Below are 17,602 nucleotides of genomic sequence, written 5' to 3' on the forward strand. Positions count from 1 at the left end.
ATGCCTTTTCTTTCCACTGAATTAATCACATACTTATTCTACTGCGGATTTGCTGCTCCTCTGCCTGCTGTCACTGTGAGAGAAGAGCGATACACAGCATGCTATGAGGCAGCGAGTCATTTTGCCCCTTTGTTTCAGTCCACAAAATAGTCTTAAGCCTTAAGATAGCGTACTTTTGCGTGTATAATGCGCATGCATAATAGGCACCCCCAAAGTTGATCTCAAAGTTCTACCATAGTCAACCATTATTCAGTCAGTCAGTCAGTCCGTTCGTCCTACCCCGTCTCTACCCCTCTCTGAGAAACATGGGACACCAAATGAGGAAATAAGAATGATCTATTCATACACACTCATTCCATCTCACACAACACAAATGTCACATCGCACATACTAAATGCCCTCACCAAACACACAGAATTGAAACACTCATTAGATGGATTAAACAGGGTCTGTGTCTGTTTGACGATGCAAAGCTGGACACCGGTTTCTTTATGTCAGATACAATAATTTAGCTTTTATTCCCACTAGTTTAAAACAATAAAGAAGGAATGTGGGTTTTATCTCTCCTTGTGGAGACCTTGGACTTTCTGTGTGCTGCGACTCCCAAACTGGCAAAGTGTACCTCTTTTCTTTGTCACCCACCCTGGCTTCTCTTTTCTCCCTCAATCTCCATGCCTCTTCAATTGCACCTGCAGCAACCTCTGTTGATCTACGCCTCCTTTTGTGATGGCAATCAGCCTTCCTCGACGGCTCTATTTCATTCATGATGTAGGAGTTGCCTGCCTTTCCGTTGATCTTTCTGTGGCTCGCCCTCTCCAGCGCTTCTTCAGCTCATCCTTCTTGCGCTCTGCACATCCTCAACTTTGGTCTGTTCTTCACATTGCACCTGCTCATTTTACTTTTCGTGGGATCTTGTTATTGGACCTCCATCAAATGCACTTTACAGCCATTTGTGGTCTCACGATGCGAAATGGGGGCGACACAGGAATCCGACCACGATACACAAGGCACGAAATGAAGGCTGATTAACACACTGAGACCAGACGTATCAAGCAGGTCCAACTTTGATAGCATCCTAGCTACGCCAAGGACGACACAAAGTCCATCAACACAGGTGCTCAACCATGACTCTGGTGTAACTGAACGTACTGCTCTGCCGCAAACCAAAAAACATAACCATCAAAACAAGTACATCAATCCCTCATTTTTTTGTGGTTAATTGTGACCAGAACCACACACGAAAAGTAAAAAAAAAAATGAAATAGCGGGGGATATACGTTTATGTGGTTACCTGAACGTTTAAAATATGCAAACAGTATTTGTACTTTGCATATTTTACACAAAAAGAAATATTTAGTTAAATCTTTTAATTATAAAACCTCCATCCCGGGTTGGGTCGAGGGTGAAGTAGCTTCAGCAGGGATACACAGACCCCGCCGAGCCACTTCTTCCAGCTCTTCCGAAGGAATCCTGAGGCGTTCCCAGGCCAGCCGAAAGACATAGTCTCTCCAGCGTGTCGTGGGTCATGCCCGTGGTCTCTTTCCGGTGGGACATGCCCGGAACACCTCACCAGAGATGCGTCCGGGAAGCATCTGAATCAGGTTCCCCTGCCACCTCATCTGGCTCCTCTCGATACGGAGGGCAGTGGTTCGAAAATGAGCCCCTCCCGGATGACCGAGATTCTCACCCTATCTCTCAGGAGGAGCCCGGACACCCTGATGAGGAAACTCATTTCAGCCACTTGTATCCGGGATCTTGTTCTTTCGGTCATGACCCACAGCTCGTTGCCCATAGGTGAGGGTAGGAACGTGGATCGACTGGTAAATTGAGAGGTTCGCCTTTTGACTAAGCTCCCTCTTTACCACAACGGATCGATACTAAGTTCGTATCACTACAGAGGCTGCACCGATCTGTCTGTTGATCTCCCGCTCCATTCTTTTCTCACTCGTGAACAAGACCCCTATATACTTGAACTCTTCCACTGGGGGCAGGATCTCATTCCCGAACGGAGAGGGCACGCCACCCTTTTTTGACTGAGGACCATGGTCTCAGATTTGGAGGTGCTGATTTTCATCCCAGCCGCTTCACACTCTGCTGTGAACTGCTCCAGTGAGAATTGGAGATCACTGCTTGATGAAGCCAACATAACCACATTATCTGAAAAGAGTAGAGAAGCGATGCTAAGGCCATCAAATCAGACACACTCTATGCCTTGGCTGCTCCTAGAGATTGTCCATAAAATTTTTGAACAAAATCAGTGACAACTCTCACCGAAAACGAGTCTCACTTATTGCCGGCAATGCGGAACAAACTGAACAGCCTGTATCGGGGATCAGTACCCCATACTCCCGAAGAACCCCCTATAAGACTCCCCGAGGGACACGGTCGAACGCCTTCTCCAAGTCCACAAAACACATGTAGACTGGTTGGGTGAACTCCCATGCACCCTCGAGTGTGTAGAGCTTTTCTACTGTTCCACAGCCAGGACGAAAACCACATTGCTACTCCTGAATCTGAGATTTGACTTCCCGACAGACCCTCCTCTCCAGACCTGCTGAATAGACCTTACCAGGGAAGCTGAGGAGTGTGATCCCCCTACAGTTGGAACACACCCTCCAGTCCCCCTTCTTAAAAAGGGGGACCCCCATCCAGAGGCACTGTCCCCAATGTCCACGCAATGTTGCAGAGGCCTGTCAACCATGACAGCCCCACAACTTCCAGAGCCTTGAGGAAGTCCGGACAAATCTCATCCACCCCTGGGGCCCTGCCACCAAGGAGCTTTTTAACCACCCGAGATTGAAGAGCCCGCCTTAAACCACCCAGACTCAGCTTCCTCATGGGAAGGCGTGTTGGTGGAATTGAGGAGGTCTTCGAAGTATTCTCCCCACCAACTCACAACATCCCGAGTTGGTCTGCCATCTTACCAGCAGACCCTCTCAATACGTTTTGGCCTGCCATGTCGGACCGGTATCGTTACAACCGTCGAAGAAAACTAACCACCAGGTGTTCATAAGTTGACAGCTCCACCCCTCTCTTCAACCGAGTGTCCAAGACATGCGGTCGCAAATCCGATGACATGACCACAAAGTCGATGATCGAACTGCGACCTAAGGTGTCGTGTTGCAAGGTGTACGTGGACACCATTACGCCTGAACATGGTGTTTGTTATGGATAATCCATTATGAGCACAGGTGTCCAGTAACAGAAAACCAATCGGGTTCTGATCGGGGGCGCCGTTCTTTCCAATCACGCCCTTCCAAGTAGCACTGTCATTGCCCACGTGGGCATTGAAGTACCTCAGCAGAATGATGGAGTCCCCAGAGGGGTCGCTCTCTAGCACTCCCTCTAAGGTCTCCAAAATGGGTGGGTACTCTGAATTGTTGTGTGGTGCATAGGCACAAACAACAGTCAGGACCCGTCCCGCTACCTGAAGGCGGAGGAAGACTACACTCTGATCCACCGGGCTAAACCCCAACCTACAGGTCCCGAGCCATGCCGCAGTAAGTATACCCAGACCTGCTCAGCGTCTCTCACCGTGGGTAAATCCAGAGTGGAACAGAGCACCCGACCCTTATGGCCCCTTATGTTACACTTTGAGGCTGTGCCTGGCCGAGCCCTATCGCTGCAGGACCGGCCACCATGTGATCGCCTTCGAGCCCCACCTCCAGGCCTGGCTCCAGACGGGGACCCCGGTGACCTGCGTCCGGGCAAGGGAGACAGAGATCCAAGTTTTGCACTCGTTATAGGGATTTTGGAGTCTTAGTTTGTCTGGTCCCTCACCTAGTACCTTTTTGCATTGGTGACACACAAACACTTCCACCACGATAAGATGACGGCTCGAGGAGGTGATTATAAAACCTTATAAATATAATGTGCAATGGTACAGCTACTTAAGAAATTAATCTAATCCGTAACACGAAACATTCGTAAGTAGAAATGGGTTTTACATGTAAATAGCCTAATGTGTTCCAAGCTCCCCCCACCCCACCCCGGAACACACCACCCCGCCACCAAAAAGAAGCATTCAAAGGGTACATAATATAAAGAATAATAGAAAAGTATGTTCATTTACATTAAAAACAACATTTTAAAATGTACATGATGTTATGAATAATAAAAAGTGTTCATTTACCTTGACCAACAATCCAAAGAGAAGGTTGCGTGATGAGGCATCATGGGGGACGCAGGAGGAGGCACGCACACAACTTATTCCACAAAAATGAATAAATTCCACAAACTCTGAATTCAAAACAAACATGAACATAAACCTTCCACATTTTATAAAGTACTAATCCAAGGATGCTTGCCTTTGACTGCTTTTAATAATCTTGCGGAAATGTGGAAGTCAAACGTCAACAAAGTCAGCGATAGCCTGACTAGTTAACACATTTTCCGGGTGATTCTTTTGAATAAATTTGGAAATGTAATGGAATTTTGTCAAAACTCTGCCTGCTGACTGTGGCTCCTCTACGCCGCAAACTGCTCTTGCATTGCCGTGTGTTGCATCGCATCCAGCTCCTTTTGTTCATCCGTCAAAAATATCGTCGTGGTGCTCCTGAACCAACCCAGCCTTTCCCAGCAAAGCAATTTCCTCAACTTCAGGTTTAACATAACCTTCGAACCTCTCAAAATCCCATGGAGCAGCATCAGCATGAAGCCACATGCATGCATATTTCCTATTTCTCGATGATTACTCATTTTGTTTTGATGGACAAAAAAACTCTCATCTTCTCACTGGCACTGGCCATCAATTTCTTGGGGCCCATGGTGGAAAAACATGATTTATCCGTAAATAACCTGTACAGTGTGCACGAGTGTGTGACAATGGATTCAGTGGTGAAGATACAGGAAGTTCATCATGGGTAAACATTGACGTCCGAAAAAAAAAAAAAAAAGAAATTGACGTCGCTCCTAGCCAATAGAGGGATGTGATGCCAGGAAGATGCTTTGGCTGTAGCAGCTCAATCGCACCAAAGAAACCAAGAGACAGGATGCGCATCTTGGCTAAAGATTGACATCCATCCTAGCCAATGTGATGCCAGGAAGGTATTCCGGTGGTAGCCAATGGGAGAGCAGCTCTATGGCGCCACTTTCAAACCAAGAAACAGTACAGGATGTTTACGTTTGGAAGAATCCAGAGACATTTTTTGCTTTCGTATCCTGAATTTTTTTTTGTTTTTGTTTTTGTAATTAGAGACAAAAAAATTCCAGGGAGGCTTTTCGTAACCTGACTTTTTTTGTTCGTAGAAACTTTCCCAAGTAAATGTACCACTGTATACAGTATTATTAATTTAAAATCCATCCATCCATTTTCTACCGCTTCTTCAAGTTGGGTTGCAGGGGCAGCAGCTTTGGCAGGGATACCCAGACTTCCCTTTTCCCAATCACTTCATCCAGCACCTCCGGAGGGATCCTGAGGTGTTCCCAGGCCAGCCGAGAGACATTGTCTCTTCAGCGTGTCATGGGTCGTCCCTGGGGTCTCTTTCCGGTGGGACATTGCGGGAGACCTCACCAGTGAGGCGTCTGCGGGGCATCCAAATCCAATACCTCAGACACTTTGTCTGGTTCCTCTCAATGCGGAGGAGCAGCGACTCAACACTGACAGCTTGATGAATCCAACAGAAGCACATGATCTGCAAAGAGCAGAGATGCAATGCTGAGGTCACTAAGCCGGACACCCTCTACTCCTCGGGTACTCCAGGACTGTCCGAGAGACACATTCAAATGCCTTCTCCAAGTCCACAAAACACATGTAGACTGGTTGGGCCAACTCCCATGTACCCTCAATGAGCCTGTCGAGGATCTAGAGCTGGTCCACTGTTCCACGGCGAGGATGGAAACCACATTGCTCCTCCAAAATTTGAGATGCAGGTTCCCGACCGACCCTGCTCTCCAGCACCCCTGAGTAGACTGTACCAGGGAGGCTGAGGAGTGTGATCCCCCTGTAGTTGGAACACACCCTCTGGTCCACCACCCCGCATCTTAAAATAGGGACCATCACCCCGGTCTGCCACTCCAGATGTAGTCCCATATCTCCATGCAATGTTCCAGAGGCGTGTCAACCAGGACAGCCCCACAACATCCAGAGCCTTGAGGAACTCCAGGAGAATCTCATCCACCCCTGGAGCCCTGCCACTGAGAAGCTGTTTAACCACCTAGGTGACCTCAACCCCAGAGATAGAAGAGGCTGCCTCAGACTCTGCTTCCTCATGGGAAGGCGTGTTGGGCGAATTCAGGAGTAAAGTATTTTACCTACCAACTCACAATGTCCCGAGTTGAGGTTAGCAGTGCGCCATCGTCACAATACACAGTGTTGACAGTGCACCGCTTCCCCCTCCTGAGATGCTGGACGGTGGACCAAAATTTCCTCAAAATCGTCTTGAAGTTGTTTTCCATGGCCTAACCGAACTCCTCCCATGCCCGGGTTTCATCACCGAAGCTGCATTCCGCTAGGCCAGCTGGTACCTATTAGCTGCCTCGGGAGTTCCACATGCCAGAAATGACTCCTTCAGCCTGATGGCATCCCTCACTGTTGGTGTTCACCAGCGTGTTCAAGGTTTGCCGACATGAAAGGCACTGACGCACCTTATGGCCACAGCTCTGGCCAACCGCCTCAGCAATGGAGACATGGAGCATATTCCACTTGGACTCGATGTCTATCTCCTCCCTTGGAACATGGACTAAGTTTTTTTTAAAGTTTTTTTTTTAGGTTCATCGTCACACATTTCGCTTCCTTATTCAAAGTTATTGAAGCGGTTTTACAGATGTAATGATTCTTTATGTAGCCCCCACTGATTCATTCACGCCATAATGGCACCACAAAGTGTAACTTCTGCCGTCTTTGATCATATTCAAACGTTTTACTTTTTTGCCAATCCATCAGCTTCCTCTTTCTCAGTTACCGGGCTTTTTTTCTGCAACCCGCGAAAGTGAACGCAGGTCCCTCTTCTTCCTCAGTAACCAGGCCGTTTTTCTGCAACCCGTGAAAGTGAATGCAGTTCCCTCCTCTTCCTCAGTCACCAGGCGCTTTTTCTGCAATCCAATGTTCAAAAAACAAACGCAGCTCCCATTTTGAACAATCCTCTCACTTCATCCTCTCATGTTTGGGTGCTTCGACGGCAGCTTTAAGATCAACCACAGTGCTTTGGAGGTATTTTTAATTCGAGAGGTTGTAACGCACACACACTTAACAGTGTAGAAAATGGCGGAGCGGAAGGAGGTAGAGAGAGAGCGAGAGAGCCAATCGCAGGGGACATGGAGACAGATAACAGTTGCAGTCACAATCAGACCTAGGGGTAATTTAGAGTGTCCAATTAATGTTGCATGTTTTAGAATGTGGGACGAAACTTGAGTGCCCTGAGAAAACCCGCGCAGGCACGGGGAAAGCATCCAAACTCTACACGGGGAGGGCCGGGATTGAATCCAGGTCCTCAGAACTGTGAGGCCAACGCTTTCCAGCCGTTCCACCGTGCCACCATCTTGTTTATATGCAGATGAATAAAAATAACAGACATACTGTATATGTTTGGTACTGCCTTTCATAAATGTGGATTTTTCAGCTCAAACTTTTTTTCAAACTTGAGAAAATACTGCACAGTAAATTTCAAATGTCTTGGGTTAGGGTTTGGGTTTTTTATACAGACAGAAATATCAATTTCACATTCACGTTTTAGTTTGTAATCTTTTATTGATATGCTGTGGTTAAAAAAAAAAAAAATGGAGCCCTATGGGGGCACAAGCCAGTGCAATCTGTAGGCCGGTCCCAAGCCCAGATAATGCAGAGGGTTGTGTCAGTAAGGGCATCCGGCATAAAACTGTGCCAAACAAATATAAGCGTTCATCTAAAGAATACCAGACTGGATTGGTCGTGGCCCGGGTTAACAACACCCACCCCCGGCACCGCGAACCTGCAGGGAGTTGGTGGAAATTCAGCTACTGTGGGTCGAAGACAAAGAAGAGGAGGAAACCGGATTCTTTGGCAGAAGAAGAGGGATGCATAGAGCCTACAACTAAGTTTAGGACTTTGAATGTTTGGACTATGACAGGGAAAGGTCAGGAGTTGGTTGACATAATAATTAGGAGAAAGGTTGATATATTGAGCATTCAAGAGAGCAGGTGAAAAAGTCGTAAGGCGAGACGTTTAGGAGCAGGGTTTGAATTATTTTACCATGGAGTAGATAGGAAGAGAAATGGAGTAGGGGTTATTTTCAAGGAAGAGCTCGTTGAGAATGTTTTAGAGGTGAAAAGATTATCAGATTGAGTGATGAGACTGAAATTTTAAATTGAGGGTGTTTTATGTATAATGTGATTAGTGGCTATGCCCCATAGGTAGGATGTGAGAATGCAGAGAAAGGAAGAATGTTGTGCGGCTTTTCGGAAAGAAGTGAGACAGGCTCTCAATGGACAGGAGGAGCTCCCGGAAGACTGGACTACTATAGCCATGGTGATCAGAGAGACAGGCAGGAGAGTACTTGGTGTGTCTTCTGGTGGGAAAGGGGAGAAGGAGACTTGGTGGTGGAACTCCAAAATTCACGAAGTCATACAAGGAAAGAGGTTAGCAAAGAAAAAGTGGGACACTGAAAGGACTTGAAGAGAGGCGAAAGAAATACATTGAGATGTGACATAGAGCAAAGGTAAAGGTGCCGAAGGCTAAACAAGAGGCATATGACGACATGTACACCAGGGTGGACACAAAAGAAAGAGAAAATGATCCCTTCTGGTTGGCCAGACAGAGGCATAGAGATGGGAAGGATGTGCAGCAGCTAAGGTTGATTAAGGGTAGAGATGGAAATGTGTTGACTGGTGCCAGTAGTGTGCTAAATAGATTGAAAGAATACTTCGAGAAGTTGCAGAATGAAGTAAACGATAGAGAAGGAAGAGTAGAAGAGGCAAGTGTGAAGGACCAGGAAGTTGCAATGATTAATAAAGGGGAAGTTAGAAAGGCATTACAAAGGATGAAAAATGGAAAGGCAGTTGGTCCTGATGACATACTTGTGGAGATATGGAATCAATTTGGAGAGCTGGCTGTGGAGTTTTTGACCAATTTATTCAACAGAATACTAGCGGGTGAGAAGATCCCTGAAGAATGGAGGAAGTGTGCTAGTTCCCATTTTTTAAGAACAAAGGCGATGTTCAGAGCTGTGGGAACTATAGAGGAATAAAGTTGATGAGCCACACAATGAAGTTATGTGAAGGAGTAGTGGAGGCTAGACTCAGGACAGAAGTAAGTATCTGCAAGCAACAGTATGGTTTCATACCTACAAAGAGTACCACAGATGCATTATTTGCCTTTAGGGTCCTCGTGGAAAAGTACAGAGAAGGTCAGATGGAGCTACATTGTTTCTTTGTGGATCTAGAGAAAGCCTATGACAGAGTACCAAGAGAGGAACTGTGGTACTCCATGCGTAAGTCTGGTGTGGCGGAGAAATATGTTAGAATAGTTCAGGACATGTATGAAACACTGTATAAAACAGTGGGTGTGACAGAGGAAGATGCACGAGATGCGCTTAGATGGAAAAAGATGACACGCTGTGGTGACCCCTAATCTGAAAGTTGTTGTTCTTCTTTCGGCTTGTCCCTTTCGGGGTCGCCACAGCGTGTCATCTCAGATGAACACACATATATGTTTGGCACAATTTTTACGCCGGATGCCCTTCCTGACGCAACCCTTCTCAGGGAGCGGAGGCCCCACAACCCCTGGATTACCAAACCAGTGCTCTAACCACTGAGCTACGGGGCCTCTAAAAAGGCTGAAAGGAAAAGAAGAAGATGCTGTGGTTAAATTTTTTTTTTTACTATTTACTCATTACTTTGAGCAATTATTTCATTGTACTTTTTACTGTTATTCAAGTTATTCTCTATCTAAGCTCTATCTGACGGGGGTTTTCCTTTATACTCCAGCGTAACCCACATTCGCAATTTTGAAAATGTGCTGCAGTTCTTCTCCAAGTCAGAGGTTTAAGTACGGCTGGTATTGGCTAAGACAGCAGAGCGTGGATTTTCTTCATCACAGTTTGGTCTTTTGCGGTCGCCGTTTTATTTTTCTTTCCGTAACAAGGAACAAAACAAGAACAATGATAACTGTGGAATAGTGTTTGCTTGAACAAATGGACCTAAAAAAACAGGTGATATGTTTAATTATGCAACAAAATCAACAGAGAAGATGGCGATATAGGCGCTATATGGGGCCGGGAGAAATGGTGAACATGTCATTACAGCATGCCACTAAAACAGGCCAATCACGAGAGATATAGGAGAAGTGGAACAGGTAGTCCAAGGCAGCTGAGGTGCCTGAAGACAGCTGTGGGTTGTTGTTGGTGCTCTTTTTTTTCTTCTGAACAATAATATTCTAATATATGAGCATGCCACATTTAATTATGTTTGAGAACTGTTGTAGTCAAAACTACAACAGCACATTGAGCCCAAACCCCGTCATAAAAGTTAGTCCTTTGGAATTCATGGGAAACAAAGAGACTACGCCAAGAGAAATGAACAATGGGCTCCCTCTAATCAAAACAACTGTATTCAGTGTAATGGTGAGTTGTAGTATTAATCCTTTGCTGTTTTTTTTAAATTTATTTTTTGTTCTTTACCCATCCATTAAATGGTCTTTATTGAAATTCACCCATGGAGCAAAAAATGGCAAGGAATACTGTCAAAGTATCACGGGAACCTTAGAAATTCTGAAAGGTTTGATGGACTTACTATGACAAAGATGAAAATTTACCAAAGGCTCATGTAAAATATGTTCATGATCACAAACATACAGTTATATACTCGTTTCTCTGTGAAACACAGTTGATCGAAAGTCGCGACTTGGGCTTGCAATTAGTTTTTAAGGCGAGTATGACAAGCTCATTAATCTTCATGGACAAAAAATGTCAGCTTGTCAGACGTCAAACAGATGAAAAAGTTAATTTCAATGATGTATTCCATCTTTAATTATTGTTTAGAATAAAAATGTCAGACTGCATGTAAACATTTGAATACAATTAGTAGCACTGTTTTAGCAATGTATGAATAATCAAAGGCAATGACTAACAGACATAAGTGTGGACAATTGATTCCAAAAAGCTATGACATTCACATCTAGTTACAGGGTGTGGTATTTTGGTGTGATGAGTTTTAATCAATTTCATTTCATTTAGTGTTTCTTTTCTAGCATTAATTTGATGTGGATTTTGTTTGTTCAAATGTCCACGAATGTTTCTTGTGGGCTCACCTGATTCTTGTGATTTCAATTGGGGAAACATTGGTCAAGATTTCTGTTTCTGGTTAGAAAGATGCATTCATTCCGAACAGGGATTAAGACTTTATTTATTGTGGCTGTTTTATTAGGACTCCAACAAGATAGCCATGAGAAACCCAAGGCTGCTGGTAAGATAAGAGGGATGATCCAGTTTAACATTCAATGTGTTTGAAGCACATTTCAGTTTTCTTTTACACAATGCTTGATTCTTAGTATCATTCAACAGACTTGTCTTTTTGAGTTTAACTCAAATTTTGCATTTGTGCTCCTTTTTTTCCAGCCCAAAGACTTGAAAGACTGAGGAAGGAACGTCAAAACCAAATCAAATGTAAAAATATTCAGTGGAAAGAGAGATCTTCCTCTCAATCAGGTAGTCTACCTTAGCATTTCTGAGCATTTCAACTTAATATTCTAGTATTCCTTGTTTTTATTATAGGTCGTCATTCTCTTGTTTATTTAAAATACCCTAGTGTGAATAAATTTGGCATTATTATTACTTATAACTGAAAATAATAAAATTGTGTTGCAAGTTATGTGACCAACGCACATGAAGACTGAATCTTCTTCTTCTGCTTTTCCTTTTGGCTTGTCCTGTTAGGGGTCGCCACAGCGTGTCATTTTTTTCCATCTTAGCCTATCTCCTGCATCTTCCTCTCTCACCCCAAATTACCCTCGTGTCATTCCTCACCACATCCATCAACCTTCTCTTTGGTCTTCCTCTCGCTCTGAAGACTGAATATTCCATCACCAGTTTGCCAATGAGGTCTCCAGGTATTGAGGGAAACACCTACCAGCACACTGAGTGTGTTGCCCTCCTTGGTCACGCTAAACTTGCTATTTAATAGAATGATAATAAAACACTGTTACTGTTGCGTTTTATCTGTTCTTCACCATCAAATCAGTTTGATTGTTGTTGTGATTACACATCAAAGTACTGTAATTTCTCAAGTATAATACCCACTGAACACCCCCCCAAATTTCCCTTTTGCAGCAGATTTTTCCTTGTACCAATGTATAATACTGCCCCACAGCCCCTCGGGCTCCCACCCAACAATGGCTGGTAGAAGTATTATGCATAGTAACATTTTATTTTTCTAAGAAATTAGTCATGGGGAAAGCACACCTGGTGAAACCCTACATCAGTATGTGAATCATCTTGATTAGCCAATTATGTAAAAACAAGGAATTTGAATTTGTCTCCGGTAGTTGCTGCCACCCTAGTTCGAGTGGCGTGCTCGTCCTCAAGGGTGGATAGACTGCTGCCAACAATTCGTTCAGCAGTTTTGATGGTTGTTGCAGTCAATGTTTGTCCTTTTTGTGGCTGCCCCAAACATGACTGTGATGGAGGTACAAAGTACTGATTCGATGACTGCTGCGTAGAACTTCCTCGGCAGTTCTTGTGGCAGGCCGTGCATCCTCAGCAGTCTCAAGAAGTACACCCTTTGCTAGGATTATTCGAGGATGGAATTGTTTGTCTCCCACTTAAGATCCTGAGACTGTAATTCCCAAGAACTAGAAGTTTTCAACGGTTGACAAAAAACAGTTAGACAGCGTGAGAGGCACCTGAAGTCCACAATCATTTCTACAGTGCTTTCAGCAACACATTGTATTGGTCTCTCCAAACCTCCAGCCTCACTACTTGTTGTCCTTGTCCTTGTTCTTGTCGCAGACTTGTTGCCGTCTTTGATGAGCTGAATGACTGTGGTGTCATCTGTGAACTTCAGGGTTTTGACAACTGGGTCCCATACGGTGTAGTAGTTTGAATGAGAAGAGCAGCAGGGAGAGGACACAACCTTTTAGTGTCCCGGAGCTGATGGTGTGTTTGAATGAGTTGTAGATCCATTGAGAGATGTTAGGCATGATGCTGAGTTAGAGAAACTTGGAGGAGTTCGGGGATAATGGTCTTGAATGGAGAGCTGAAATCCAAGGAACAGGATCCTTGCATAGGTTCCCTCACTCTTGAGGTGGTCAAGGATGAAGTGCAGACACATGTTGACTGTATCGTCCATAGACCTGTTAGCTTGGTAGGCAAACTGCAGTTGGTCCAGCTGGGGACTTGCAACGCTCTTGAGGTAGACCAGCATGAAACATTCAAGGGATTTAATCACCACAGATGTGAAAGCAACAGGCATGTTGTCATTAAGACCCAAGATTTCTGGTTTCTTGGGGACTGGGACGACGGTGGAGCATTTGAAGCAGGTTGGTACTTCACACAGTTCTAGATACCTGATAAAGATCTTTGAGAAGACTCGAGCAAGATGGTCTGCTTAGAGTTTGAGGCAGAATAGGGACACAATGTCTGCGCCCACTGCTTGTTTGAAGAGCCACCAGTCTTAGATTTTTGAGTGGTAGTTTGTGTGACTTGGTGAGTGTGTAGAGTTTTCTCCAACTAAACCACAAAAAAATGGTAGTTTTTGGCAAGAAAAAAATACTGCAGTGAGTAAATACCTAAACTTACTATCTTTAAGAAGCAAAGACCAAGTCCAAAAACCTTGGTGTTCTAAAAGATTCTGACATAACTTTCAAGACTCATATCAAATCAATCACAAAACTACCTTTTACCATCTGAAGAACATATCTTGAAGGCTTGAATTTGTCTAGAAGACCAGGAAAAGCTCATACACGCTTTTATCTCAAGTAGACTTGAGTACTGTAATGGTCTTCTGACTGGAATGTAATGTGAGGGAACAGAACAGATATTGATGCCGCTCCAATCACTTAACACTTTGTGGGCCTGGGAGACAAAGTCTTGATGCTTTTCTATGTATATTTTAACATTTTAGGTTTACCTTTGTTTTTAACATTGAGACTGTTAATTGAGAGCAGTGTAGCCCTGTTTTACTACAAGCTTTGCCTAGTCTCCTTGGTTGCTGGCAATCTCCCAGACTTCACCTCCAAAATGCTGTACAAATAAACGTATGGGGTCGTTCACCAATTTCACACTTCTCCAACAGAGTTTCCTTGCAAGAGGGACTTGTTCGCCATCTAACTATAGATCTGGTGGGCACACCTGATAGCATAGGTTGTACTTGACCTAGTGGCCCTGTTAATCGGCCGCTTTCCTGGTGGCTACCACACGTTAGTCATAGATGACTCCATCACTCTAAACATAGAACAGCCATTATCATGTATTGCTGGGGCCAGAGCAACCAACATTGAAGCTAGCCTGAGGGATCTGACTCACAGTAGGCCAAAGTACCAGCGTGATGCTAACAACACGAGCTATAGGGATAAGTGATACATAGATACAATTATACGAGGGTTAAGCAATCAGAAATTACAAATAGTAACATAGCCAGAACTTGTAAACTCACTAGAAAGATGTGTAGCCATTGAGTAATTGTCCCTGGCCCCTTGCCTGTGAGAGGCAATGATGAGAGGGTGGTTGCTTAATCAACGGTGGGCTGGCTTTTGCAGTGACCACCGACTGGAGTTTGTCGGTACCTGTCCTTCATTCTGGAGGCAGCCAAGTTTGCTGACAGACTTCACTCGAATGGGATAGGTGGCATCACTCTTTCTAGAAGCATACTGTTTGAGCTTTTCATGACGGCACACACTATGCAGAGGTTGTTGCAGGCCACGTTGTTGGTATTGTTTTTCTCAGAGGGACATTGTAGTTGTGAAACCATATAAAAGCCTAATCATAGTGTTGTATATAGACAACAAATTGATGACTCACTAGTTTTCAAATCAGAAGTCAAGGATTATAGTGTTCTATTGTTGTTCAATTTACTGTAAAAAGTGGTTTGACAACAAAAAATGTTTCCAACATTTCATTAATTAAATATGTGCCCGCAAAATGATGTGGCGGTTTGGATGTGGCCCCCCGACAGTGAGTTTGATATACTGTAGCGACACAAAAGCATTCAATACCGGCCCCGCCTGTGTAGGTTTTCTCTGGGCACTTTGGTTTCCTCTCACATCCCAAAAACATGCAACATTAATTGGACACTCGAAATTCCACTTAGATGTGATTGTGAGTGCGACTGTTGTCTGTCTGTGTGCCCTGCGATTGGCTGGCAACCAGTTCAAGGTGTACCACGCCTCCTGCCGGTTGACAGCCGGGATAGGCTTCAGCACAAATGGAACCCTTGTGAGGATAAGCAGCTAAGAAAATGGCTCACAGTCCAGTCCAGTCTTCAGGGAGCTTCTCCTGTCTATCGAGAGCCTGTCTCACCCCTTCTGGCAGGCCTCACCACATTTTTATAAACTTTGCCCTTCATCCTAGCGGAGACTCTTCTGTCACATAGGACACCAGACACCTTCCGCCAGCTGTTCAACCCTGCTTGGACCCGTTTCTTCACTTCCTAACCACACTCACCATTGCGTAGGATTCTTGACCCCAAGTATTTGAAGTCGTCCACCCTTGCTATCTCTTCTCCCTGGAGCTTCACTCTTCCCCATCCGCCCCTCTCATTCATGCACATATATTCTGTTTTACTTCGGCTAATCTTCATTCGTTTCCTTTCCAGTGCGTGCCTCCATCTCCGCCTGCTCTCGGTTTTCACTGCAGATCACAATATCATCTGCGAACATCACGGTCCAAGGGGATTCCAGTCCAACCTTATATGTCAGCCTATCCATTACTGTAGCAAACATAAAGGCGCTCAGAGTGGATCCCTGATGGACTCCAACCTCCAGCTGAAATTCTTCTGTCACACCTACGTCACATCTCACCCCTGTTCTGCTGCCCTCATACATGTCCTGTACTATTCTAACATATTTCTCCACCACACCAGACTTGTGCATGCAGTACCACAGTTCCTCTCTTGGTTCTCTGTCATAGGCTTTCTCTAGGTCTACAAAGACACAGTGTAGCTCCTTCTGACCTTCTCTGTACTTTTCCTCGAACATCCTCAAGGAAAATAATGCATTTGTGTGGTACTCTTTCTAGGCATGAAACCATACTGTTGCTCGCAGATACTTACTTCTTTCCTGAGTCTAACCTCTACAACTCTTTCCCACAACTTCATCGTGTGGCTGATCAACTTTATGCCTCTGTAGTTTCCACAGCTCTGAACATTGCCTTTGTTCTTAAGAATGGGAACTAGCAAACTTTTTCTCCATGCTTCTGGCATCTTCTCGCCCAGTAGTATTCTATTGAATAAGTTGGTCAAAAACTCCACAGGCACCTCTCCAAATTGCTTCCATATCTCCACAAGTATGTCATCAGGACCAACTGTCTTTCCATTTTTCATCCTGTTCAGTGGCTTTCAAAGTTCCCCCTGACTAATCGTTGCTACTCCTGGTCCTTCACACTTGCCTCTTCTACTCTTCCTTCTCTCTTATTTTCTTAATTCATTAACTTCTCAAACTATGCTTTCCATCTACTTAGCACACGACTGGCACCAGTCAACATATTTCCATTGCTATTCTTAATCACCTTTACACACATCACACACAATAGCAATTGACAATCACATTATACATAACACCCTCAATTTCACATTTTCACCTGTTTTCACCACCTTAGGTTGCTCTTCCTTTAAAATAACCCCCACTTCATTTCTCTTCCCATCTACTCCATTGTAAAATAATTTAAACCCTGCTCCGAATTTTCTGGCCTTATTACCTTTCCACTTGCTCTCTTGGATTCACAATATATCAATCTTTCTCCTAATCATCATGTCAACCAACTCCTGAGCTTTTCCTATCATAGTCCCAACATTCAAAATCATATTTGTTTGGCGCAGTTTTACGCCGGATGCTCTTCCTGACACAAGCCTCTCCATTTTTCTAAGCTTTGGACCGGCCTACAGATTGCACTGGCTTGGGCCTTCAAAGGGCTGTATTAGCCCCAATAGGGCTGCATTGATAAACATTGGTAAAGCATATTGAACTAATGATCCATCCATTTTCTACCGCTTTTCTGGGTGGGGTTGCGGGGGAAGTAGCTTCAGCAAGGATACCCAGACTTCCCTTTCCCCAGCCACTTCTTCCGGCTCTTCCGGAGGGATCCCGAGGCATTCCCAAGCCAGCCAAGAGACATGGTCTCTCCGGCGTGTCCTGGGTCATCCCTGGGTTCTCTTTCCGGTGGGACATGGCTGGAACACATCACCAGGGAGTATCCAGAATCAGATGCACGAGCCACCTCATCTGGCACCTCTCAATGTGGAGAAACAGCGGCTCGACACTAAGCCCCTCCCAGATGACCGAGCTTCTCACCCTATCTCTAACTGAGAGCCCAGACACCCTGCGGAGGAAACTATTTTCAGCCGCTCGTATCCGGGATCTTGTTCTTTCAGTCACGACTCACAGCTCATGCCCATAGGTGAGGGTAGGAACTGAGCAGTGCCCCAACCCCACTATACACCGTGTTGACGGTGCACTGCTTCCCACTCCTGAAACACCAGA

General features: G+C 44.9%; 1 protein-coding gene across 14 annotated transcripts in view; it reads left to right on the forward strand.

Moving 5' to 3' along the window:
• The window catches only part of mapkap1 (MAPK associated protein 1), a 101,320-nt gene that overhangs the window by 33,212 nt on the left and 50,506 nt on the right, over positions 1 to 17,602 (forward strand). For 10 of the 14 annotated variants that reach the window (XM_061847634.1, XM_061847637.1, XM_061847636.1 and 7 more), the window contains 2 exons: positions 11,338 to 11,376; positions 11,529 to 11,618. In XM_061847634.1, the coding sequence (XP_061703618.1) occupies positions 11,338 to 11,376; positions 11,529 to 11,618 (129 nt within the window). The remainder of the gene's footprint in view (positions 1 to 11,337; positions 11,377 to 11,528; positions 11,619 to 17,602) is intronic. The other 4 variants (XM_061847641.1, XM_061847642.1, XM_061847643.1 and 1 more) reach the window with 1 other exon arrangement.

The sequence above is a fragment of the Syngnathoides biaculeatus genome, chromosome 17 (assembly GCF_019802595.1).
Source record: "Syngnathoides biaculeatus isolate LvHL_M chromosome 17, ASM1980259v1, whole genome shotgun sequence".
Lineage (NCBI taxonomy): Eukaryota > Metazoa > Chordata > Actinopteri > Syngnathiformes > Syngnathidae > Syngnathoides > Syngnathoides biaculeatus.